The 25,926-nt window shown below is 40.1% G+C and overlaps 1 protein-coding gene across 1 annotated transcript in view; it reads left to right on the top strand.

Moving 5' to 3' along the window:
- Positions 1 to 381: 381 nt before the first annotated feature.
- The window catches only part of PAWR (pro-apoptotic WT1 regulator), a 101,784-nt gene continuing 76,239 nt past the window's right edge, over positions 382 to 25,926 (top strand). The window contains exon 1 of the mRNA XM_025438724.3: positions 382 to 1,069. Coding sequence (XP_025294509.3) covers positions 554 to 1,069 — 516 coding nt within the window. The 5' untranslated portion in view covers positions 382 to 553. The remainder of the gene's footprint in view (positions 1,070 to 25,926) is intronic.

The raw sequence follows: 25,926 nt of genomic DNA, 5'->3' as shown, positions 1-25,926 counted from the left end.
ACCTGGGCGCCCCCCCACCTCCTCCCAGGTAAGGGGCTGCCCCGACCGCCTGCGCCGGGGGCGGCGGGGCGGGGCGGGGCGGGGCGGGGCGGGGCGGCGGGGCGAGCGGCCGGAGGTGCGCCGCGCCGACAGGTGGCGGGGCCGGGTCTGAGTCCGGGTCCCGCGCAGACCCCGGCGGGGCGTGGGCGGGGCCGACCTCGGGGGCGGGGCCAGTCCGTTTCCCCGCCCCTTCCCCGCCCCCGGGGGCGGCGACCGGCCCGGGCCGCCGTGTAGGTGCGTCGGAGCCGCTGGCAGGGAGGGGACGCGGCGGCCGCTCGCGGGGCAGCGGGGGCAGCGGGGCAGCGGGGCAGCGGGGGCGGCGGCGGCGGGCGGACCGCGGCCGGCGAGGACTCAGCCTTCCCCTCCCGCCCCCCGTGTGCGCCCCGCAGACCGTCGGCCCCGCGCCCGGGCTCGTTGCGCCGCAGCGTCCCTCCGGCCTGTGCAGGGCGGCGGCGGCGGGGCCGGGGCCGGGGCCGGGGCCGGGGGCGGGGAGCGCGGCCGCTCCGCGGGGAACATGGCGACCGGCGGCTACCGGGCGGGCGGCGGCGGCAGCACCACGGACTTCCTGGAGGAGTGGAAGGCGAAGCGCGAGAAGATGCGCGCCAAGCAGAACCCCGCGGGCCCGGCCGCCGCGGGCGGGGGCGCGGGCGGGGGCGCGGGCGCGGGCGGCGGCGACGCGGGCGGGAAGCCCCCGGCGGGGACTCCGGGCCCCGCGGCCGCCGCCGCCGAGCTGGGCAGCCACGCACCTGCCGGGCCGGGCTCCGGGGGCGTGAACTGCGCCGGGGGCCCCGCGCCGCTGCCCCGGCCCGGCCCCGGCCCCCGGCGGCCCGAGGACGAGCCCCCCGCCCCCGCGCCCGCCGCGCCCGCCGCCGCCCCCGCCGAGCAGGAGGAGCGGGAGGAGCGGGACGGCGCGGCGGGCAGGGGCAAGGGCGCGGGCCCCAGCGCCAGGAAAGGCAAAGGGCAGATCGAGAAGAGGAAGCTGCGGGAGAAGCGGCGCTCCACCGGCGTGGTCAACATCCCCGCGGCGGAGGTGAGCGCGCGGCCGCGCACACGTGCTCCTGGGCGGGAGGGCGGGCGGGCGGGTCCGCGCCCCGGGAGCAGCCCCGGCGCAGCGCCGGCGGCCGGGGGATGGCGACGCGACGCGCCCGGCTGGCGACCCACGCGTCCCTCCCGAGCCTCCGGGGCGCGCCCGCCGTTCCCGCGGCCCGTGTCGGGGGCACCTGCGCGGAGCCGCGGCCGGAGCGCGACCCCGCCCCGCCCCCCCGGGCCCGGCTGGCCTCGTCTCTAACCCGAGGCCCTAAGTCCCCGCGGCGCCCCCTGCGCCGAGCCGCGGGCCGAGCGCTCCCGACGCGCGCCTGGGCCTCAGGGGTGCTCGGGGCCACGGGAGCGCTGCGGCCGCCGCGGCCACGGTGCGGGCGGCCCGTCCCCGTCCCCGTCCCCGTCCCCGTCCCCGTCCGCAGTGCGGGGCTCCGTGCAGCGGGGAGACGGCCGCAGCGGGCTTGGTGTCTGGGGCCTGCGAGCGCCTCCACCCCCTGCAGGCTGCAGCCTCTTCCTGGGAGGACGAGTCTCCGCACCTCTCTCTACCCCCAAGGGAAAAAACCAAAGCAAAACCCAATTTTGGTGAAAAAAAAACCAAAACAAAGCCCAATTTTGGTGGCCTTAATAGAAGCTCCCCGGTTTTGGGAAGTGGTTCCACAACCTTCTTTCACCCAAAGTAGTACTTGCATTTTTTTTCCCCTTCCCATTGGCTCTTTAGGGTTTCTTTCTTTTTTCCCCATTGGCTCCTTAGGGTTTCTTTCTTTATTTGTTAAAACTTTTTTTTTTTTTTTTTACTCGGGGTTTTCTGATTTTTTTCAGCTTTGATACCCAGTAAATAATTAATAAGAATGTATTAACTTTGTGGTTCAAGTGAAAGCACGCACAGTAAGTTAGGGGGAGTGCCAGACATACCCAACTTCTTAAGTGTTAATATGTTTTCCATACCTGGAAAAATCACGGTTTGCCCTTTGAAGGGTATATTTTTATATGCAAGTTTCAGACAGATTTTTATCAGCCAGCAAAACTGCGGCTGTCCTCTGCGGCTTGCTACTTGCACAAAAGATCTGTTATTCATTAAATTGCTTTAAAAGGAATTCATGAAAGTGGTAATCAAATTTCTAGGGTTTTCTTTTTTTTTTCTTTTTTTTTTAAGTTAAAAATATGAAGATTAAGGGGGAAACTAAAGACAAGGCTTTGGAAAAGCTACATTCCTCAACTTTATTTTTAAAAGTAGCTGATGGTCCAAATAAAAGAATTAGTCATTTTCAATCTTTTCCTCATTGTTCATCTGACAGGGGTCTTATTTTGGGAAATATCTTGGCAGATGTTAGACTTCATTTTTTTTTTTTTTTTTTTGTCTGGCTGCTTGTGCTGGAATTGTTACTTTTCAAGTACCTTTTCTGTTTTTAACAAGGGTAATGTTTACTGGGGGAAATAAGTGTGGTGTATCTTGCAGGATCCTAAGAAACATCCTTTGTTAATACTCCTGCTTCGGGTTAGGGAACATAGTGCCGAGAATGTAGATGACTCCCCACTACAATTGAGTCTAATACTCTGGAATGTTTTTCGTTTGGGTGTTGGCAACTCCTAAATTTAATCTTCCTTAAAAACAAACAACCCAGGGTACCATTTTTTTTTTTTTTTTTTTTTTTTTTGTCTGTGGAATTTGAACCTTTTTTTTTATTGAATAGGGAATTGAGGACTGCTTTCTTTTTGTGGTAACTATGGCTCTATCTGTCGCTGTAGGACGCAACAAAACATGGTAATGTTTTACTGCAGGATCTAATTAGCAGGCATACTTCTGGAGGGCCTCCTCCTCTTTTCATAAAAGCCACTTAAATCTTTCAGATTATTTTAATAGTGGTAAATATATGACACAACACCTTAAAGGTGGGCCATCCTTATATCTTTAGGCGGTGGTTTGTTTTAGGATTGTGTGCCATTCATTTCTCTTGGTAGTTTCAACATTGAGAGGGTCGTTGCTGTGGAGTTTCTTGTGTAATAGAACTTAGCACTCCTGGGGGAAGCAGCCATAAAATGTCTTACAGAATTTTCAGGTTTGTAAATATCATAAAAACAGAAGATCAACAATCTGTCACTATTCAAGGGTAGACTTGTACTGTATATATTGTTGAGAAAGACTCCTATTTTCGGACAGTATTGTCAACCAAGTTTATAGTAGAGGAGTAACATGTAACTTGCATGCAAGATGTTTTGCATCTTGCAAAACCATCTATTTTGGTGGTTGATAAACATTGAAGTTCCTTCAGGAAGTATTTATTAAACGTCTCAGTGGCATATTCATGGTGACTTTCATTAGCTTCTTTTACTAATTACAGAGTATTATAAAATTGTTGTAGAGATACCTGACACTAGCTAAAGAGCCTACAGCCAAGCAGAAGATAGTTTTAGCAGGGAAGCAAGTCAGAAACTCAGAGTAGTGGATGGGGATGGGAAGCTGGGTGGGCTACTACTTGTAAGTGTAATAAAAAGTGCAAATATTCAGTAGTTGTTAGACAAACTTTGGCTTTCATTTACTAGGGTAAAAATTTAAAAAATTTTTTTCCTGAATTTTTACTTTCTCTATTTTTTAGGCAGTAGCCCAAATTGGATAATTTGGATATACTTCCTGCCAATAATTCTGGTATATGTTTGTTAGATCAGTCAGATGTTCATTACACGTCTGTGTTCGAGGCACTCTCGTAAGTGCTGTGGAAAAAAAGAAGAGTGAGGCAGTGTATATTCTCAAGGAGCAGGACTGTAATCCAGGAGGAGGCATAAGGCATAATTATATGAAAAAACTCAAGTACTGAGTTAACAGTTGAAAAGCCATCCTAACACAGCAGATTGTGAAATAGGACTATTTTGTGTGTAGGGGTGCCTGACTGGCTTAGTTGGTGGAGCGTGTGACTCTTCATCTCAGGGTTGGTAAGTTCGAGCCCCACGTTGGATGTGGAGATGACTTAAAAATCTAAAAAAAAAAAAAAAAAAAAAAATCTAAAAAAAAATCTATCATCTATCTATCTATCTATCTATCTGTCTGTCTGTCTGTCTGTCTGTCTTGTGTTTGGAGGGAAGAGAGGATTGGGCCATGAGAAACTTCCGAGGAGGGTCTTGAGCTGAGGCTTCTGTTTCTGTAGTTACGTGTCTATACATGTATATATATATATATGTATATGTGTGTATATATATATATGTGTATATATATATGTATATCCACACATACATGTATACATACCTATTTGTATAGTATTGTAAATATCAGAGGGCAGTGCTTCTTAATTGTGGCAGAGAGTTAATATCACATGAGGATCTTAAAAGAAAATGCTCCCCGTGCAGAACACTTCACTTTTCCCTCCCTGACCCCTGTTTGATTTAATGGGTCTGGGATGGATCCCAGGCATTAGTATTTTGATAAACTTCTCATGTGATTCTAGCGTGAGTCAGGGTTTAGAACTGTTGGGCCACAGTCTGGGGATTTGGGCGTGAATAGAAGCCAGGCCTTGTCCGCAGGCCTCTCAGGCTGTAGAGAGCTGGGCGCAGTCCTGGAAGTGCGGCCTGTTGCTGAGCCAGGGCACCTAGTTCGAGGAGGGGGCAGGTTGAGGGATTCCTAGACAGGACCACTGCTGTTTTCAGAGTGCTTATGAAGTCACTGCCATTTAATAGGTTTGCACGAGGACTTAACAGAGAGGGTTACCCTAGAAAATATAAATATCAATAGGTAGAGGTGGAATGGCACTCCAGTTTTGATTGAAACCATAAAGTTAGCATATATTGAAGCTTACTGTTTTCATAGTGGTTGGCTAGAGTGCTGCTTTATGCGTTGTTTTAATTAATGCTCAGAGCAATGCCATGTAGTAGTTACAGTTTCTCTCTTTATCCTCCTTTCCAGAGAAGAAAATGGAGGCTTGGAAAATTTAAACGACTCAGGATCCTATGGAAAGTGAATCAGTGGTAGAGCAATATTCTAAACGTTTTTTCTTTTGTTGTTTTTTGGTGTACATGTGCCTCTTGGGAAAGTGTTTTTTAAGAATTAACCTCCTCTGGGGGCACCTGGCTGGCTCAGTTAGTAGAGTGTGAAAATCTTGATTTCAAGGTCCTGAGTTCAAGCTCCACATCGATTGTGAGGCCTACTTAAAATTAAACAAAACAAAACAAAAAAAAACCTAAGAAAAATAAAATTAAAAAAGAATCTACTTTGCATTATTTAGCTTATTTCCTGATAGCTTTTTAAATTTTTTTTGTGACTTTTTATTAGAGGTTATCTTAAGTAATATAAACATCTGGCTGGGGAGAAAACAGTAAAAGGAACTGAATAGAAATTAAGGTCAAATTTGTAGATTCAGGTCTTGTGTTAGACCCTCTTACTTTATAATTGACTTGGAAAAATTTTGAGCACCAGGCCACCAGCAAAATCTGTTTTTTGGCTAGAAGTCAGAAACTATGACTCTTTGTTTTTATTTAAGTGTTACGTTGTTTTTCTGTCAGGATGGGGCTAAAACAGTTACCCTGTTATTTAAAGGAGCATATAATATATAGAAAGCACTTTTAGGTGAGCACACTTTTAAGTCATAATTATTCAGCATATTTAGTGAACATTATGTAGGACAAGTTCTACTTAGTAAATCATGTAAATCCAGGTAGATTAAGAAATGTCTTTTGGTATGCCCATTATATTCCAGACTGTCTACCTTTCTATGTGATGAGTCAGAAAAGGAGCTAATAGTGACTCAGGGTTGGAGAAAATTGGACTTGTCAGTAGGGTAGGTATAGTGTGAACACTAAGACTGCCTTAATAAGATAGCCCAACTTCCCTAAATGTTTGAACTCATTGGTAAAATAAATGGAAATTTTAATATTCTCAGGAATTGTAATGAGTTGTCTAAGGTGAGAAGCCTCTTTCTATAAAAAGAATTATGTAATGAAAGTAGATGACATTTATGGGGTGCTTATTAGGTTCTAGGCACTATTCTTAGCACTTTACATGTATTGATGCATTCTCATCACAACCTTATGGTAAAATGGGGTAAGTTATTTACTTGACTGAGGTCACATACGTGGTGAGGAGCAGAAATAGCCTGCCTTTAAAGCCTGATGCTTAATAGCCATCTTATCTATTTCAGTGTATCATATACTGTATACCTAGTTTAAGAAAGACAAAGGTTATTTTAGTAAACCAGAAGATGCTAACATTACTATAGACCTTGAAAATAGCCCTCTAATAAAAGTCAGATAAAGTGGGACTTCATTAGAAAAACTTGAGAGTAAATAGTGACACTAAAATTCTTACTTAAAATCATTATCAAGCTAGTGGCTTTATTTATGCTGTTTATTATTTCTACATTGGTTTTTAGCACCTGTGTTATAGGTCAGACTATAGCAAAGTTGGTACACATGTTTAATAGCAAGGCTAATTAATATATGTCTTTAAAATGAGTGGCAAATATTAGAGTTTGAAATTTTCTGAGTGCTTTTTTTTAAAGAAGTGAGATATAATTCATTTATCATAAAATTAATCCTTTAAATTCAGTTCAGTAGTTGTTAGTGTATTCACAAAGCTGTGCTCTAAGTGCTTTTGTATTTTCATCTTAATTTTTCATTATGTTTTTAAAACCTGTAGTACCTAAGTTTTAGCTTCCCACCCTATAAAATGCAGCAGTATCCGAATAATTAAATTTCAGTTTTTCCTGCATATCACAGAGAAAATGAAAGAAACTGTGATGGAATTTTCTTTTTTTTTTTTTTTTTAAATTTTTTTTTAAATTTTTATTTATTTATGATAGTCACAGAGAGAGAGAGAGAGAGAGAGAGGCAGAGACACAGGCAGAGGGAGAAGCAGGCTCCATGCACCGGGAACCCGATGTGGGATTCGATCTCGGGTCTCCGGGATCGCGCCCTGGGCCAAAGGCAGGCACCAAACCGCTGCGCCACCCAGGGATCCTGATGGAATTTTCTAACAGTTTTATGTTTCTTAAAACACCTGCTACCGTGTGTTTGTATAGGAGATTAGTATAAGAGGTATTTAACTCAAGGTAAAAATTTTAAATAAATTTTTAAAAATTTAAAATTCTGCATATCTTTCATGGAGATCCGCAATGCTCTACTGTCTAAACATATGGGAGCTTTGATTCCAAGTAAAAATGGAGTTTTAAACCACCTAAAACCTTAGTCATGTTACTTAAATCAATGTCAGAAAGGATGTGCCCGGGGTTTATGGGGATGGGGGCCACCTGCATACCAGTATCATCTGTGTTGCTTATTTGAAATGTGGATTTCTGGGATCCACCTCATCCTGGGGGCAAGGAGGGGTATCTGAGTCTTCAGTCTTAACATGTTGAGTGATTCTTGTACACTCAACTGGAGAGAACTGACTTAGATGCCCTGTAATGGTTTACTGATCTGTCAAGGGAAATTGATACTGATTGTCTAACAGGTTTGTCACCTGATCAGATAAAATAATGTTGGTGTCAGTGTCCTAAAACTGATAAAATGATAAATTATAGTTAATGTGTAGGTTTATATTGATAACTGGTTGCTGATGTCTAATGGAAATTTATTATTGGGATGCTGAAAATTCTTTTTTCCCTTCTAATAAAAAAACTTCATAGACATTTTAACAGAGCTACTTGGAAATTCAAAGCACCTTAAACATTTATGTAATAGACAGTTAGTGCAAAATGTTGCATCTGCCTTGCTTCTTGTCCTGAATTTATTAGAAGCCTAGACTACAGGGAAAAGAAAAACCAAAAATTCTACTTAATGTGTAATTTGAACTTTCATTCATTTTTCATTTTTAAATATCTTTAAGGGAAAGCATATAATTATGTTTGTAAATGTATTTCATTAGTAGCTCAAACTCTTAAAGCAGGTTTTGTCCATCTTATCAAAATATTCCCAAGTGAATGATTTTTTTTCTCTTGTTTACTCTCACATATTAAATCTATAGGCATTCTCAGCCAGTTGATTCTTAAAATAGTTATTGCTGAGGGAACTTTGAATTTAAATCTTAGGTATTTGTGTTTGTAGCCATATACCTACTGGTATAGAATTAAGCCTAAGCCACTTATCACATTGTCCTTGGGTTAAGTAAAAATACAATAGGCACCGTGTTTGAATGAAGTTGTAAGAACATTTAATTTCTAAAAGCAGCAGAATTATACACTTCAAAGGAAGAAGCTGCTCCAATGAGTTCAAAACCTAGCATGTGAAAATTGGATAGTAAACATTTATTCTGTGATAGAATTAAGAATATGTAAGTTAGGTGTGGATCAACTTTGGCTTGCACTATAAGATATCAAAAAGTCTTGTCAAGAATTTGAAACCCATGATATCTTCTTTGACTATTTCAGCTACTTTTTATTCAAGTACCATTTCTGTATGTTTAATATTGTTTTTTAAATTAAGATTTCCATTCTTTTTTAAGTACTACTAAAAATATTCAGAAAGAAATTCCAAAAGTAATAGAAAATCATTTCATACTTTGTATAACTTGTAAATTTCTCAGGTCATGATCTCAGGGTCCTGAATTTAGAAATAAGATTAAATAGTTTACTTTTATGCTCATAAGCTTAATATTAAATACTGTCTTTCAAAGTGAATTTTATTATAAAACATGTTTTCATCCTGTATTTCAAATTGTATTATTTTTATTTTTTAGTCCTCTAGAGTTTATGTAAAGAAACTGTAAACAGATTTTTAGCTATCACAGAAACGTAATCTGTAACATAAATTCTCTCCTTTCTATTCATTTCAGCAAAACCCTAACAAAATACCTTCAGAATACAACAGCCTTAAAAAAAAAAAATCCAACCGTATAAAACAAATAAAACTATTACTAAAAACTATATTTTGACCCATAAGAATTTGGTGAAGGAATTTAGTTAACCCAAGGACAATGTGATAAATGGCTAAGGCTTGGTGCTATACCAGTGGGTGTATAGCTAGAAACACAAATAACTGAGATTTAAATTTTTTCTGCTGGTAAAAATAACGTGTTTAAAAATAAAAAGGAATGTGTTCCTTGTAGTTCTCCTTCTGGAAGTCGAGGAAAAGATAAACATCACCTGTTATCTTACCCATATTTTTTTTTTTTAAGATTTTATTTTTTATTCATGAGAGAGACACACAAAGGCAGACACACAGGCAGAGGGAGAAGCAGGCTCCGTGCAGGGAGCCCGATGCAGGACTCATTCCCAGGACCCCAGGATCAGGCCCTGAGCCGAAGGCAGATGCTCAACCGCTGAGCCACCCAGGCGTCCCTTGATATATTTGTTTCTGACCCTTTTTCTCTAGATCTACATAAAAAACAGAACCACACTATACAGATTTTGTGTGTAGTTCATCATGAATATTTTTATGGTGGTGATCTTTAAAATTAAGGATGGATTTTTAAAAAAATTAGTTTCAGGTGTACAATATAGGGATTTTTTTTCTTTGTGTTGTGGTAAAATACTAATAAAATCTTACGTGCTTTGGAGTGTGCGTTCAATGGTATTGAATATATTTATATTATTGTACGGTCATCATCACTCTCTATCCCATTACTCTTCTCCTGTTGTAAAACTAAAACTCTGTAAGACAATAACTGCGTTCTACCTACCTGGCCCCTGGCAACCACCATTACACTTTCTGTCTTTAGGGATGGATATGTTTGTGTTGCTTGATATGAAAATACTTAAACATTACTTAATTGGTAAAGGACTCTACTACTTCTGTGCCCTATAGAGCTGTCTGATTGGCAAATAAGTAAGTTGTCTTAAGATAAACAGCAGTATATTTCTTTTCATGTATTGTATTTCCTTTTTTTTTTTTAAACATTTTATTTATTTATTCATGAGAGACCTAGAGAGAGAGGCAGAGACATAGGCCGAGGGAGAAGCAGGCTCTATGCAGGGAGCCCGACGTGGGACTCGATCCCGGTATCAGGCCCTGGGCCAAAGGCAGACGCTCAACCACTGAGCCACGCAGGTGTCCCATGTATTGTATTTCCTGAAGTTTCCTGAAGTGTACTTCAAGACAAGTGTTTGGATCTTTCAAAACACCTCATAGGTACTAGGACCTTCAAATAATTGTGAAGGATGCCCAGTTATATTTTTTAAAGATTTATTGATAGAGGTAGGGAGAGAGCGAATCCTCAAGCAGATTCCCAGCTGAGCTCAAGCAGATTCCCGGCTGAGCACAGAGTCAGACGTGAGGCTCGATCCCAGGACCCTGAGATCATGACCTGAGCTGAAATCAAGAGTCAGATGCTTTACTGACTGAGCTACCTATGTTCCCCATGCCCATTTTTTTAAAACCTCCTCTGTAGCCTTTGATTTCAGTGGGAAATTAGTAATCAGAGCTGCAATAGTTGTGTGTGTATAAGTAATAACGTCATATAAAAGTTCCTAATCATATGTGCAAGATCACACAATTAAAAGTATAGGACATAAGGAAAAGTGGAGTTTAGGGGCATAACACTCAGAAATTTTGTAAGTGAAGTGTAAAAAGATAGAAACCTAAAAAGACTAGCACAATTTTACATGTTAAATGCTTAAGAAATGTATAAATACTACAATAGATGTGACCTTGAAAAAGACTTGAGTTTTCTTATAGAAGTGGGGGTTGGGGGTCGAAAGGGTGGCAATTTGGAAGTGACGGAGGAAGAGTCATCGTAAATTGGACTGAAGCCATAACACTAGATGTGGGTGGGGAAGGCCTGTAACAGGAGCGCACGTCTGAGATGTGCACATTCTGTGATGTTCTGTGGGACTGGTTGCATTTTCTGTGCTTACCTAGTATTTCTTTCAGTTGCCCACAGGCAGGTGTGAAATTTGTATTGTGCTCAATTTGCTCCCTAATATATCTGGTGCATTGGAACGAATCCAGTTTTCTAAACCAATATTCTAGTTTTTATGTATATACCCATATTATACATCTGTTTATACAATTATGTGCACACCTATGTTTGTCCATCCAAAATCCATGCACCAGTGGCTTGAGAAGGTCATTCCAAGTAATGAGATGGAGAAAGGGTCAGGGAGCAGATGTGACTAGAGATAAGAAAACTCATTTAAGAGCATACTGATCCTGATTGCTAGGGCAGTGGTGGTAGGGAAGGAGAGGAATGGGTGGATTAAGAGGGATTTCACTGGTAATTAGGAAATTACATAAACTTTTGAGCTGGAAGATTCAACCTCAAACTCCGAACCTGTAGCTGAGCCAGGGCTCCCTCCCCTCAGGGCTACCTATACCCTGATCCCTATCTAAATCTTGCTTACTGTTTTCCTTCTTTCTTGAATACTTGGCCTATTCCTCTTGGTTTATCTTGCCATGAAGAGCTGTTACCTTAATTCTCCTTCACTTTCAACTTTTCTTTTTTAAAGATTTTATTTATTTATGAGAGACACAAAGAGAGAGAGAGAGACAGGCAGAGGGAGAAGCAGGCTCCATGCAGGGAGCCCCACGAGGGACTCGATCCCAGGACCCCAGGATCACGCCCTGAGCATGAAGGCAGACGCTCAACGTTGAGCCACCCAGGCGTCCCACTTTCAACTTTTCTTAATTGCTCAACTTGCAGGCATTGTTTTCACCTGCTGACTACCATTACATTGCTTATTTCCTTCTATGTAATTGAAGTTGGTCTCTTCAAGGTTGCTTGTGACCTCCTAATGGCCCAATGAGGCGGCAGCTTTTCTACTTTGAGCCTATTTGACTCTCCTGTAGTGTCTGCCCTTATCCTTCCCTCCCTTGGATTCTACTGCATTTTTTGTTAGATTCTTTTTTACTTGGTTTACTCGGAAACATTGGAGTGCCTGCCATGTGTTCCAGGCTCAGTGCTAGGTGATGCAAAGATGGATTACATGCTCACCAGTATTCAAGGAACTTTCAGTCTTTTCTCAGAGAAAAAGGTGATGACTTAGTTCAGGCTGCCATAACAGGATACCCTAGTCTGGATGGCTTACAAACGACAGACATTCTCACAGTTCTGGAGGCTGCGAAGTCCAAGGCAACAGCAGAATTGGTGTCTGGCGAGAGCTGCTTCCTGGTTCACTCTGTCCTCCCATGGTGGAAGGGGTGAGCGAGATTACTGGGATCTCGCTTATCAGGGCACTAATCCCATTTGTGAGGGGCCCCATCGTTATGGCCTGATCGTCTCTCAAGGGCCCCATCTATCATAATACTGTTGTACTGGGCGGTTAGGGTCTCAACATAGGAATTCTGGGGAGCCACAAATGCTCAGTTCATAGCACGTAAATGGAATTTGATGTAATAAGAACTATGGTAGAGAAGAGCATAGAGTATACTGAACCAGCTCAGAAAAGGGAGCCATCAGCTACATGAGGGAGTCAAGGAGGGCTTTACATAAGATAAAGTAGTATTAAGCCTCGTGTCTTGACTGATCCAAAGGATTTCCCAAATGGAGAGGGTTGACTCGGTAACATTTTATGTAGAGGAAAATAGCATTTGTGAAGGCACAAAGCCAGGAAATAATAGCATTTTGTTACATATACATCCCTCCTGTCTACCCAGCACTGTGCTGGGGGATTTCTATCTGTTAGTTGTAGTCTCCGCATTAACTCACGAGGTAGATTTTAAAACTATATTCCTTATTTTATAAGACCCCTCAAAGAAGTTGTGACTTGCCCAAAGGCCATACTGACAGAAATTGGATTTGCTTTAGATTTGTTTGGGTCCCAATGCACACACATTGGTTATCATTGGTGGAAAGAGAGAGAGATGTGTTCTAATAGAGGAAACTTTGGTGTGCAGAGAATTCATGGTGGGGAGCGGATGAAGAACAGCCGAAGAGGAATCGGGGACCAGTCGTGATGGCTCTGAATGTCATGCTGAGGAATTCAGACATTACTCTGCTGTTCTCTGCTAGTGGTGTTGTCTGGGTGTTTCTCTCCACTCTCTGCACCTGTATATACAGTAGCTCTGACAGCTTCTGGAATGGAAATTGCCTGCCTAGTTTGAAGTCATTAAGGGGATCTTCTTGTTTGGAGACAGGCATCTATTCAAGAATAACAAACAACACAACATCATGTAAAAATTATATGCATATGATAAATAAATCCCAAATTTCCATGTGGGTTAGAAAGAAATGAGAGGAGAGAATAGCCTCTAAGTAAAGTTGTGCCCAAGTAATTCTCTTTATTACAAAAATAATTCTGTAGTGTAGATAGATTTGGGAGTGACTTTGTTAGTGGAGCATGATGGAGTGGAGATGGGGGCTCTGATGCCATTAAATGGTCAGGCTCTGTACGGAGTGTTACCGTGAAGAAGTTCATAGTTTAATATTGTCCCTAGGTTCATATTTGGCCCTGTGCTTGATAGAAAAGCTGGTGTTTTTTTCCATTCCTATATTCTTCCAGTTGATCTTGCAATATAGATGCTTAGAATGCAAGTGCTGAAGAGTGAGCATTGCCTTTTTTTTTTTTTTTTTTAATTTATTTATGATAGGCACACGGTAAGAGAGAGAGAGAGGCAGAGACACAGGCAGCGGGAGAAGCAGGCTCCATGCACTGGGAGCCCGATGTGGGATTCGATCCCCGGTCTCCAGGATCGCGCCCTGGGCCAAAGGCAGGCGCTAAACCGCTGCGCCACCCAGGGATCCCCGAGCATTGCCTTTGAATTTGTCCTCCCATATTATTTGTTCAACTTCCACAGAAGCTCCCTGCCCCCCTTCATCCCTCCTGCTCTCTTTTAGAGGAATCAAGTGCTTCTGCAAACCATGTTTTAGGAATAGTGTTCATTTACTTTTGGTGATACAAAGAAAATGCCTACTTATTTGTAGAAAATTAGAAATAAACAATTCTAAAATAAAAATTAGAAATAAAATTTTAAAAATTATCAAAAACAGGATTGTGCAAAGGTTAGCTATAGATTACTATATCAATTTGACTTTTTTTCCCCATTTTTACTTATGCAATAAGATTATATTCCATGTATATTTTCAGAAACTGTTAAACATGACATCATTAAATATGGCCAATAATAATATTACTTTTAAGCTTTTTGAAAGATATTAAAAAATACTTTAAAGGAGATATTAACTGCTGCATATTTTTTTTGTTTCATAAACATAATTTCCACTATTCAATGATGACTATAACTTTATAGTTTTGGTATACAATTCTTGAGTATATTTTTAGTCATACACATGAAAAATACATCTCCAGAAGTTTAATCTTTCTACAAATACTGGGGGACACCTTGGTGGCTCAGTGGTTGAGCGTCTGCCTTTGGTTCGGGTCGTGATCCCGGGGTCCTGGGATCAAGTCTAGCATCTGGCTCCCTGCAGGGAGCCTGCTTCTCCCTCTGCCTGTGTTTCTGCCTCTCTCTCTGGGGTCTCTCATGAATCTTTAAAAGAAAAAAAAAAGACCATTCTACAAGTACTATTAAACCTTTTTGTTTTCAGTATTTTATGAATATCTTTGTATGGCAGTAAATATATACTGTGCTGTTTTTTTTTTTTTTTTTAAGTTTATTTATAGTTTTTAGTAATCTCTACACCCGGTGTGGGGCTTGAACTCACAACCGTGAGATCAAGAGTCACTTGTTCTGGTTGAGCCAGCCAGGTGCCCCACTGTGTTGTTGTTATTCTTAATGGCTACGGATTATTTCATAATTTGGATCTCTGATAAAGCTACAATACATTTACCACAGTCTAAGTACATATTTTATTTATTTTACTTTTCAGTCTCAGTACTTATTACATTTTAGACACTGAAAAAGGCCTTTTGAGCATTTGAATTGCTCTATCTGTTCTGTTACCAACACTCAGGATTTGGATGAACTCTGGTTCATCCTTTTGTCCTTGAACAATTTACAATCTTATTTGGAGAAAGAAGAGTACCTAAGATAATTTTGAAACATGAAAAATAAATATTAAATGTTACGCTGTGCTGTTAGTACAGGGAAGTGAGAGAGATCCCTAGAGAACTGGATGGCCCAGAAAGTTTCCTGGAGGGAGTGTGAGATTTGAGCTGATTGTGAAGGACTATAAGTAGTGGACACATAAAGAGGAGTCATTGTTTCAGACAGAGAGAGCAGGGTGGGTTGAGGTACAAAGGTGGGAGTTAGCAACCCCCACGATTGGAATAAAGGGTTTATATTAGAACATAATAATAGTTAGAAAAGTTAAGGAGCAGAATTGTGAAGGATCTTGAAAACTGGGCTGAAGGTTTTAGGCTTCTTGTATCAGCCTGTAGGAGAACCTCGAGCAGGATGTTTTGATATTTGTGACACCAGGAATGTAACAGGATCAGCTGAGCAGTGGTGTGTAGACTAGGTTAGAGGGAGCAGAGAACAGTAGTAAGGAGATGAATTGAGAGGCTGTCCTGCACCAGGCGGGGCAACATTGTGTGTGAAAGCGTTAGCACACGGTAGTAGAGTGTTGTTCATTAACATTTTCAGTTTTATGTCTTGTTCAATGGACTATTACTGTCTTCAGTTGAAGTGCTTAGGGGAGCTTATTATGAGTCCATGATAATTTCAAAGACAATAATTAAACCAGAAATTACTTATACTACAAACTGGCGTTTAGAATGCCTTACTATTTTGATTGTAGGGGAAGAGAAAGGCATTCGTTTCTCAGGATTAGCGGGCCATGTTGGTAGGTAGGTAGCACTTGCACGCTTACTGGGCCAGTAGGCACTCTTCTAGGTCCTTTATGGGTATTAACTCACTACATTTTTAGAAGACTCCAGCAGGTCAGTGCTCTTCCTGTTTTACAGATCAGGAAAGTGAAGCACAGAGATATGATAAACCATACTGAATTTCTGATTTGAGGGATTAGTTGCCTCTTTGGTTTTTTTCCTCCCAATATCCCCTTAGCCCGAGCAAAGTTGACCTCCTCGTATTTAACTTGCTTTCAGATTTCTATTTAAGTATTTTGTTTTAAGAGGTTTTTCTCTCTTTTTTTTTTGCTTATTTTGGGGTAAAAGCTACATGTGAGAGTCAGAGGCCTAGCAAAAGGCTTGGGAAGGTATCCATGCACTGATGAACAGTGATTCTCTCTGGATGGTAGAATGAAGGAGACGTTCGTTGGTGGAATGTTCTCTGTGTGATCTTTCTCGTGGAGGTTCTCTCCATGACGTAATGCACGAGACGTTTCTGTAGATATCCCTGGGGTATTTGAAGAGGTTGTGTATTTTCCGGGTCTAGAATTCTAAATATTTTCTCTTAAGCCAGTCTCCCAAATTACGTTTCAAATCATTAAACCTTATTTCTGGCTTGTTTGATCTGAAGACATACTGATGTTTACTGCTGTTGGCTTGTTAATTTGTCCTTGAACTTTGAGAGAATTTCATCTTATAAGCAGAAAATTCATAACTGAAAATGTACATACTATAAAATCTCAATCTTGAAACACATGGTAGAGGGGTACAGGTAATATAATTGGTAGTTTGCTTTGATTTTTTTTTTTAAGATTTTATTGATTTATTTAGAGAGCATGAGTGGGGGGAGGGGCACAGGGAGAGGGAGAGAGAATCCCAAGCCGAATCTGTGTCCAGCTCGGAGCCCGATGTGAGGCCTGATCCCACAACTCGAGCTAAAGCAAGAGACGCTCAACTGACTGCCACCCAGGGGTCCCTGATGTTCCTTTCAGAGCTCTCTCTACTCTGGATCATTTGAATCACTCACATTAGTTCATAGTAACATGTTGGAGCAGTTTTAGGTTTATAGAGAAATTGAGTAGAAAGCAGAGAATTCTCACATTCTCCTCGCCCGAGTTTGTCTCTTAACATCTTGCATTGGTACATTTGTTACACCTGATGAACCAGTATTTTTTTTTTTTTTAAGATTCTATTCATTCATGATAGACAGAGAGAGAGAGAGAGAGAGAGAGAGAGAGAGAGAGGCAGAGACTCAGGCAGAAGGAGAAGCAGGCTCCATGCAGGGAGCCCGATGTGGACTCGATCCCGGGACTCCAGGATCACGCCCTGGGCCGAAGGTAGGCACTGAACCACTGAGCCACCCAGGGATCCCCTGATGAACCAGTATTAACTAAGGCTGATACTAGAGTTTGCTCTTTGTATATACTTTTTTTGGATTTTGAGTGTATGTCATATATGAACCATTACGGTATCCTAGGGAATCGTTTCACTGCCCTAAAAATCCTCTGTGCTGTACCTGTCCAGGCTTCCTTCCCTCCCCTGTCAACTAACTCATCTTTTTACCGTCTCCATAGTATTACCTTTTCCAAAATGTCTTATAGTTGGAATGCTGCCGTATAAAGCCATTTTAGACTGGCTGCTTTCATTTTAGCAATATGCATTTAAGGGTCTAACGTTTCATTTTTGATCGTTAATTATTTTCCTTAACCTAATAATCTGAGTAACCCAGAGGACCTCAGATAGATTTCAAAAAGTCAGATCTACCCTCAGATGACAAACATTTGTTACCATTAAGGAGTTAATGACACAGCTGAGGTGATGAATTGATTTATCAAATGAACAGTTGTTTGGAAAATATACCGAAGCTGTAATGGAAATTCGAAAAGAAGGTCACCAAAAAATACTTTGGTTAATGATGGTATTTTCATTGAATGTGTACAGCTTCGTAAGGTGTATATAAAGCTTTGAGAAGATACTAATGTTTACCTGATCATGTCAACTAGAGTATGTTTATGTTAAAATATTAATCCTATCACTTCTTGGTCCACATTTTAGTTCTTATGTGGCTTTCCTCTAAATATCTTTTTTTAAAAGATTTATTTATTTTAAAGAAAGCTCGCATGCACATGTGCAAATGGTGGGGAGGAGCAGAGGGAGAGAATCCTCAAGCTGACTCCCCGCTGACTGTGGAGCCCGGGGCAGGGGCTGCAGTCTCAGGACCCCACGAGAGCATGACCTGAGCCGGAGCCAAGAGTCGTGGCTTAACTGACTGGGCCACCAGACACCCTCCTCTAAATATCTGATCAAGTGTTTTCACAAGGAGTCAGATCTACCTGTGACTTTCCAAAGATCCTTAGCAAGGGATACTCATTTGCATTGATTCCGTGAGATGTGTAGAGTAAGTATTTGTAGTTTAAGTGCCTTCTTTCTGCCCGGCTTCGTTTCCAGATGGCAGTACGTGTGCATTCACGGAAGTTACTTCCACCTTCAGGACACAGACAGAGGTCCTGTGTTTCTCGCATGTTGATTAAAATCTTTCCTGTGTCAATGAAGTCCATCCATTATCATTCTCACAGAGAAGGGATTCAGCTCTGAGATTAGTAGAATATTTGAGATGGTAAATTGATTAGAGAAGAGACTGTTGTTACATTTCTCAGCACTTCACCTTGCTAAGTTCAAGTTTTTAAAGCTTTTAAGCATGAAGGTAGAGGTGCCTGGGTGGCTGACTTGGTTGAGCCTCTGACTCTTGGGCTCAGGTCATGATTTCAGGGCCCTGAATTGGGTTCACCTCCAGGGGGGCATCCATGGGATTATCTGCGCCCTCCTGGCCCTCCGCCCCTCCTCCTGCTTCCTCTTGTGTGCCCCAGTGCTCTGTCTCTAAAGTCAACAGATCTTTAAAAGCATGCCCGCAAAACAACTTTAGGCTATGGTTGATTATGAAGTGAATATTTGAATATAATATTTTCTTTTTCAACTTAGTTTTGCTTGAGAATTTATTTAGTATTGTCAATACTCAGCTCATTGCTTGCTGTGTACAAATAAGAATGTTTATTAAGAATGTGGCACAGATGTCTTGATTGAGAAGTGATTTCATATATAAATTGTGTTTTTGCCTAGATTCCTGCTTTAACATCACAGAATCTTGAGGGAGACTTAAAATTTGGAGTTGAACCTATGATAGCCATTTTTTATTGTGAACTGCAGTTTTTTAAATAGTACTGTTATTCATTCCAATGAATATTTGAACATAAATAGTAGAAAATAACTGCCAAAAATTTTGTTTGGGCATGAGAAAGAGTCAGTCACAGCAATTGCTGTTATCTTGATATTTTGCACATTACTCCTTTTGCAGCATTTGCATCTCAGGAAACCTCATTTTTTTTTAAAATGTAAAATAGAATTTTTCAGAATGAAACTGAATAAGCTACTTTTTTTTAAAGCAAAGCTTAATTTAATTTTACTTATTTATTTTTAAGTAAGCTCTACACCTAATGTGGGGCTTGAATTTACAACTCTGAGATCAAGAAGTCGTAGGCGTGCTCTAAGAATCCTGTGGACTGAGCCTGCCTGTCAGGCATTCCTGAATAAGCTATTTTTAGTATTCTTGAAACCCAGTGATTTTTCTGTGAAGAGTTTTCAGTCTTACTAATTGGAATTTTTTGTTCAAGAAAAAAAATTACAATACAGAAGATGAGCATTTTATATGTATTTATTTATCTTAAAGATTTTATGTATTCATGAGAGACAGAGAGAGAGGCAGAGACACAGGCAGAGGGAGAAGCAGGCTGAGTGTGGGGAGCCCAATGTGGGACTGGATCCCGGGACTTCAGGATCACGAGCTGAAGGCAGGCAGGCGCTCAACCGCTGAGCCACCCAGGCATCCCAAGATGGGCGTTCTAATGTTAAGATGTTTGACTCATTTAATTTTGTTTTGGTTCCAAGAACAGAGTTGATAGTTTTTTTAAATAGATTTTATATTTTAGAGCAGTTTTAGGTTTATAGCAAAATTGAACAGAAGATAGAAAGATCGCCAATACATCTTTGCACCCACACATGCATAGGGCCATCCATTATCAGCATTCCCCACCAGAGTGATACATGCGTTAGAATTGATGAACCTGCTGTGACGCATCATTACCCAAAGCCTATATTTTTTATATTATGGTTCACTCTTGGTGTTGTCCATTCTGTTTGTTTGGACAAATGTATAATGGTGTGTATCCATTGTTACAACATCATATAGAGTAGTTTCACTACCTTAAGGACCCTTTGTGCTCCATCTGTTTAACCCACTTCCCAACCCTTGACAATTGCAAAGCAATCTCTGTAGCTCTGTCTTTACCAGAATGTCATGTAGGAATCATACAGTATGTAGTCTTTTCATACTGACTTTTTTCACTTAGTAATATACATTTAAGCGTCCTCCATCTTTCCATAGCTCTTTTTAGTGTTGAATAATAATATTCCATTGTCTGGATATACCACACTTTTTCCACTCACCTACTAAAGAAGGTTGCTTCCAAGTTGTAATTAAAATTAAAGCTATAACAAACATCCATGTTTAGGTGTTTGGATATAATTTTCAGTTTCTTTCTTTTTTTTAAAATAAATTTTCAGTTTCTTTAGGTAAATACCAAGATTGATGGATTGGACATGATTGATGGATTGAATGGTAAGAGTATGTTTAGTTTTATTTATTTATTTATCTTTAAATTTTTTTTTTTTTTTTTTTTAATTTTAGAGAGAACACATGCATGAAAGCAGGAGGACAGACAGGGAGAGAGAGGATCTCAAGCATACTCACCACTGAGAGCGGGGTTTTATATTTTGTATTTAAGTCTGTGATACATTTGTGTGTGTGTGTGTGTGTGTGATTCATTTTGAATTTTTTTTTGAAAGTTGTGAGGTGTTTATCTAGATTCATTTTTTTGCATACGGATATCCAATAGTTCTAGCACCATTTGTTGAAAAGACATCTTTGCTCCATTGTAATGCCTTTGCTCCTTGTCAAGTGACTATATTTACGTGGATCCATTTCTGGGCTGTCTGTTCCATTGCTAGTATTTGTTCTTTCAGTGGCACTACATTGTCTTGATTACTGTAACTTTATAGTAAGTCTTGAAGTTGGGTAGTGTCAGTCCTCCATCTTTGTTTTTCTCGTTCAGTATTATGTTGGCTATTCCTGTTCTTTGCCTCTCATATAAATTTTAAAATCAGTTTGACTATATCCACAAAATACTTGCTTGAGATTTTGAATGGTCTTTCATTGAATTGATGGATCAGTTGGGAGGAACTGACATCTTGACAATGATGAGTCTTCCTAACCATAAATAGGGAATATCTGTTTATTAAGCTCTTCTTTGACATCTCTCAACCAGAGTTTTGTAGTTTTCCTCATATAGATGATGCATGTATTTTGTTAGATTTATATCTAGGTATCTTTTCTTCTTTTATTTTTTTTGGTGCTAATGTTAAATGTATTGTATTTCTTTTCCAAATCCACTTGTTCATTGCTGGCATATGAGAAAACATTTATTTATTTATTTTTATTTAATTTATTTTTTAAAGATTTTATTTATTTAATCATGAGAGACAGAGAGAGAGGCAGAGACACAGGCAGAGGGAGAAGTAGGCTCCCTGCAGGGAGCCCGATGTGGGACTCGATCCGGGGACCCTGGGGTCACACCCTTGGCCCAAGACAGGCGCTAAACTGCTGAGCCACTCAGGGATCCCCTGATTTTTTTTTTTTTTAAATCATGTATTCTGCAACCTAGCTATAATTGCTTATCATTGCTAGCATTTTTTAAAAAAAGATTTTGAGAGAGAGTGAGCAAGAGAGAGAAAGAGCGAGAGCACTAGTAGGGGGAGGGCAGAGGGAGAAGCAGAGTCCTGTGCTAAGCAGAGAGCCCGATGCAAGGCTTCGTTCTTGGACCCTGGGATCATGACTTGAGCCAAAGGCAGAAACCCAACTGACTAAGCCACCTAGGTGCTCGATTTCTGGCATTTTTTGTTGTCGATTCAGGTTTCTGTGTAGTCAGTCATGTCATCTGTGAACAATGACAGTTTTATTTCTTCCTTTCCAATCTGTATACATTTTCTTTTCTTAATTACATTAACTAGGATGATAGTTTCATTTTTTAAATTTAAATTAGGTGATTCCATGGTAATCTTTGAGAATAAGGTCTTAAAAACAAACAGAAAAACCCTTTTGTAATTCTCCCTTGTGTTTTTCTTTTAGACCTTGGTTACATACTATCCATTAGTTCTTTAAAACTTATTGTTTCGGGACACCTGGGTGGTTCAGTGGTTGAGTGTCTGCCTTCAGCTCAGGGCATGATCCCAGGATCTGGGATCAAGTTCTGTATTGGGTTCCCTGCGAGGTGCCTGCTTCTCCCTCCACCTATGTCTCTGCTTCTCTCTCTCTGTGGCTCTCATGAACAAATAAATAATAAAATCTTTAAAAAAAAAAAACCCTTTTTGTTTTGTGTAAACTGTTTACATTGCTAAAATGAGGGGAAAATCATAAAAATTTGCTCTAGTTCAAGGAAAGAAATGGTGTCATTAAAGAGCTTTCTTTCCTGTTTAGAACAAACATCATTCTTTAGCTTTTCGTCCATCCATAAATAAAAATATTGGATGTATATAAAAATACTTTTTTTGGAAAAGTAATCATTAGAAACAAAGACTAACTACCATCCATAGAGAATAACTTACTTAACAATTTCAGTTTCTTTTTCCATTTATTATAGGATTTTTTTTTTTTTAAAGAATACTTAAGTGAGAGTTATTCAACTCAGGATAGATTATTGATAGAGTTGCTTCTTTTGGAGGTCTTGAAAATGAAACATATTATTAGATGGGGGAAAATGTTAGATGTTATTTATTTACTTATTCTGTTAGATGTTATTTAAATATATTTTTTAGTTATTTAAGTTCCTATGGATCTGGTGACTATATTTCCCAAACCAGTAGTCAGAATGTAAGACCTGATGACAAGATAGGATACTTGAAATGTAGATGATCCTGCATAAATAGACGTGGCCCTATTCTGTGGCCTACCCTTTCCTTCCATGCTGGACAAGTTCGAGGCCTTTGTGACTCATAAGTTTGTCATACAGATTATTTTTTAAAAACAAATAATATCAGTGCAAGAAACTCAGTTTAAGATTATTGATTTTAAATCCTTAATCTTTACATAGTTTCTGTTGGATGGGGTATCCTGTACATAACAAAGGCAGTACTTTTAGGGTTTGCCTTTCAACAACTCTAGGACTGAAGACTTTCAAATCAAAATGTGAAGACTACTCAGTCTTTAAAATGCACTCATTCCTTCCTTTCCCTTTCTGTTTTGAACTTTTCCATCATTTCTGGGCTGTAATGGACAACATGTGCCTGTGTGTAAGCCTGCTGGTATTTGTTCTATTAGGAAGAGATTATTTCCTTCTTGTGTGAAGTCCCCAACTTGTCCTGATTCCTCTCTTTGTCCTCTCTCAGTTTTTTGTTTTGTTTTGTTTTAATATTCTTGGAGGTGAAGAGTTTAGAAGTGAGATGCTGAAATAACCAAAGACAAACTGTTCAGGGCTATTATCAAGCTGCTTAGAGGAAACACTGATTATTGTTCTCTTTGGTTACGGTGTGAGTGAATGAACTTGCCTATGGAAATACATTTTCTCCTAACTTGAAACATTAAAAAGCAACAACCTAAGAGAAAAACTAAAAGAACAAAGGTAAACAAAATAGTATAATGAACCCTGTGTACGACCATAGCTATCTGGGTTCAGTGATTTTCATTTCCCTCAGTCCTCTTTATTTTGAGACATCCTTGAATCCTATCATTTCATTTGTAAATAGTGCAAGTTTATAAAGATGAAGACTCTTTTAAGGATATCACAGTATTACTTTTTTTTTTTTTTCACAGTATTACTATTACAGTACAATTACATGTAAATAATAATACCTTAATATCAAATATCCATTGTTCGCATTTGCATGATTGTCCCATATATGTTTTTTGTATTTTGCCTAAATAAGGTTTATACGCTCAGTTGGTTACTATGTCTGTGTTTCTGTGTAAATGTCATTTTATCTATTGGTGTTTACTTTATTAGAAATTAAAACAAGTTTAGAAATAATCAGTTATTTAAAAATAACAATAGTTGCATGTTTAAATGAATAACATTTTTGTGAAAACTATTTTCCAAAAGAAACTTAGAAAAGTGTCATTGTTTTCACATTTTTGTAAATCTCTTTATTATCTGGCTTAAGGAGGGGTTGCTGAATTCTCATATCTACTTTATCATTTAGCTTTTTATGATACCTATATCATGTAGCCTCCGGAAACTTCATGTACAGTAATGAGAGCATGAGATGGGGAAAATGTAGGTAACGTTTTAGTATTATTGTAATAACTTTGGCCTTGCAGATTCTCTGAAAGGGTCTTAGGGACCCACAGAGGTGTCCAGACCATGCTTTGGGCAGTACCCCTACATTTTATTAGGGGTTGCAAAATGGTTCTATTCTAATTCGTTCCTACCTTTAATAATATATTAGCTAGGGGCACTTGGGTGGCTCAGACGGTTAAGCAGCAGGCTTTTGGTCTCGGCTCAGGTCATGATCTCAAGAGTCCTGGGATGAGTGAGCTCTGCCCTGTTTGCTTGCTCAGTGGAGAGTCAGCTAGAGCTTCTCTCCCTCTGCACCCCCTATACTTGCATGTGTGTTTGTGCTCGCTCTCTCTCAAAAAAAAAAAATTATTATTAGCTGGAGTATTTTATAAAGAGAACTTTTCTTTTATCAACTATTTAGTTGCTCTGAGATATGGTTTGTACAAATAAGGTAGGTTAAATTATTTATTCTTTTTCTTTAGGGAGATAGAAGCTTTATTGCATTTGTTTCACCTTGTGAGAAAGATAAAGAGGACCACAAAACCCCCTTTGTACTAATTGAAACTACTTTCAGTTAGACTCCTAGGAGGGAAATGAAGCCCTCTGCTAATCCATTTGAGTTGCCTTCTTAAATTATTAAGATGCAGTTTGTATCTTACAGGTTGCTTATTTTAGTAGTATATCAAATAACATTATAATCTTTAAGACACTCGAGTTTAAAAAGGATTGGAAGCTTCCAAGTCATCTGATGTTTTTACCTATTTGCTTCCTTATAGAAATGTTGTAGAGATTAGCAAGATAATGTCTGTGGATAGTTTGAAGCTCTTGGTTATTGTGAAATACATTATTAACTCCATAGAAGGAATAATATAGGTTCTGTAATGTGATGTTAGATTTTGCTGCAGTTTGATTTTAGAAAACTGAACTGTGTCATCTACTTCCAGAATTGCTTCCAAAATTTGAGCACTCTTGAAGCAAGACTGGGAGTTGTAAGCTGTCATAAATGATAAAGCCCAGGGACTAAAACTTGGAATGGAATGAAGTCTGGAGAGAGGAGATGTGTTTCAGAATAGTGTAAGCAATAGATTAATTAGTCATAATAAAATTTCACAAGTGGAAGAGGGGAGGTCATCTTAATTCCTTACTTGTGTATACTTGAGATGAAATGTGGCATCAATTTTCCTGTACTTAACAATTTTAATTTTAATTGACTTTCGGAATTTTTACAATACAATAGAACCATGTTGAGACAAGTTTATTGAGCCAACTATCTATAGATCTTAAAATATTTGGCAGTTCAAATTGTTGTTTAATGTGGGTTAGAAGTGAGAAGGATGTGAGTTGAAGGATAGAAAGAAGCTGAACCACAAAGAATAATCTGTCAGCAAAGTAAATCTTCTCTAGTTAGACTTACTCTTTTGTTGTTCTTGGACCTGATGAAAATTATTTTAGAGATTAGAATTTAATAGCATAGTAATGGTTTGAAGGTATCTATTTTAGTTTGTATTTGTAGACTATAAGAAGAATTTTTTAAAAATATATTTTTCAGAATTTTTTTTTTTTTTTTTTTATGATAGTCACAGAGAGAGAGAGAGAGGCAGAGACACAGGCAGAGGGAGAAGCAGGCTCCATGCACCGGTAGCCCGACGTGGGACTCGATCCCAGGTCTCCAGGATTGCACCCTGGGCCAAAGGCAGGCGCCAAACCGCTGCACCACCCAGGGATCCCTATAAGAAGAATTTTAAAAATTTAATAGTTTTTGCATTTATACAGTTCCTTTGAAAAAAAACTACCTTTTGGGGTTTTTAAATTTTTTTTTATTTTTTGAGAATCTTTTGAATAACCACCATCATTTCATGGACACA

This window comes from Canis lupus, chromosome 15 (assembly GCF_003254725.2).
Source record: "Canis lupus dingo isolate Sandy chromosome 15, ASM325472v2, whole genome shotgun sequence".
NCBI classification, from domain to species: domain Eukaryota; kingdom Metazoa; phylum Chordata; class Mammalia; order Carnivora; family Canidae; genus Canis; species Canis lupus.
The sequence above is the reverse complement of the archived record's forward strand: the minus strand, read 5'-3'. Positions and strand labels throughout refer to the sequence as shown.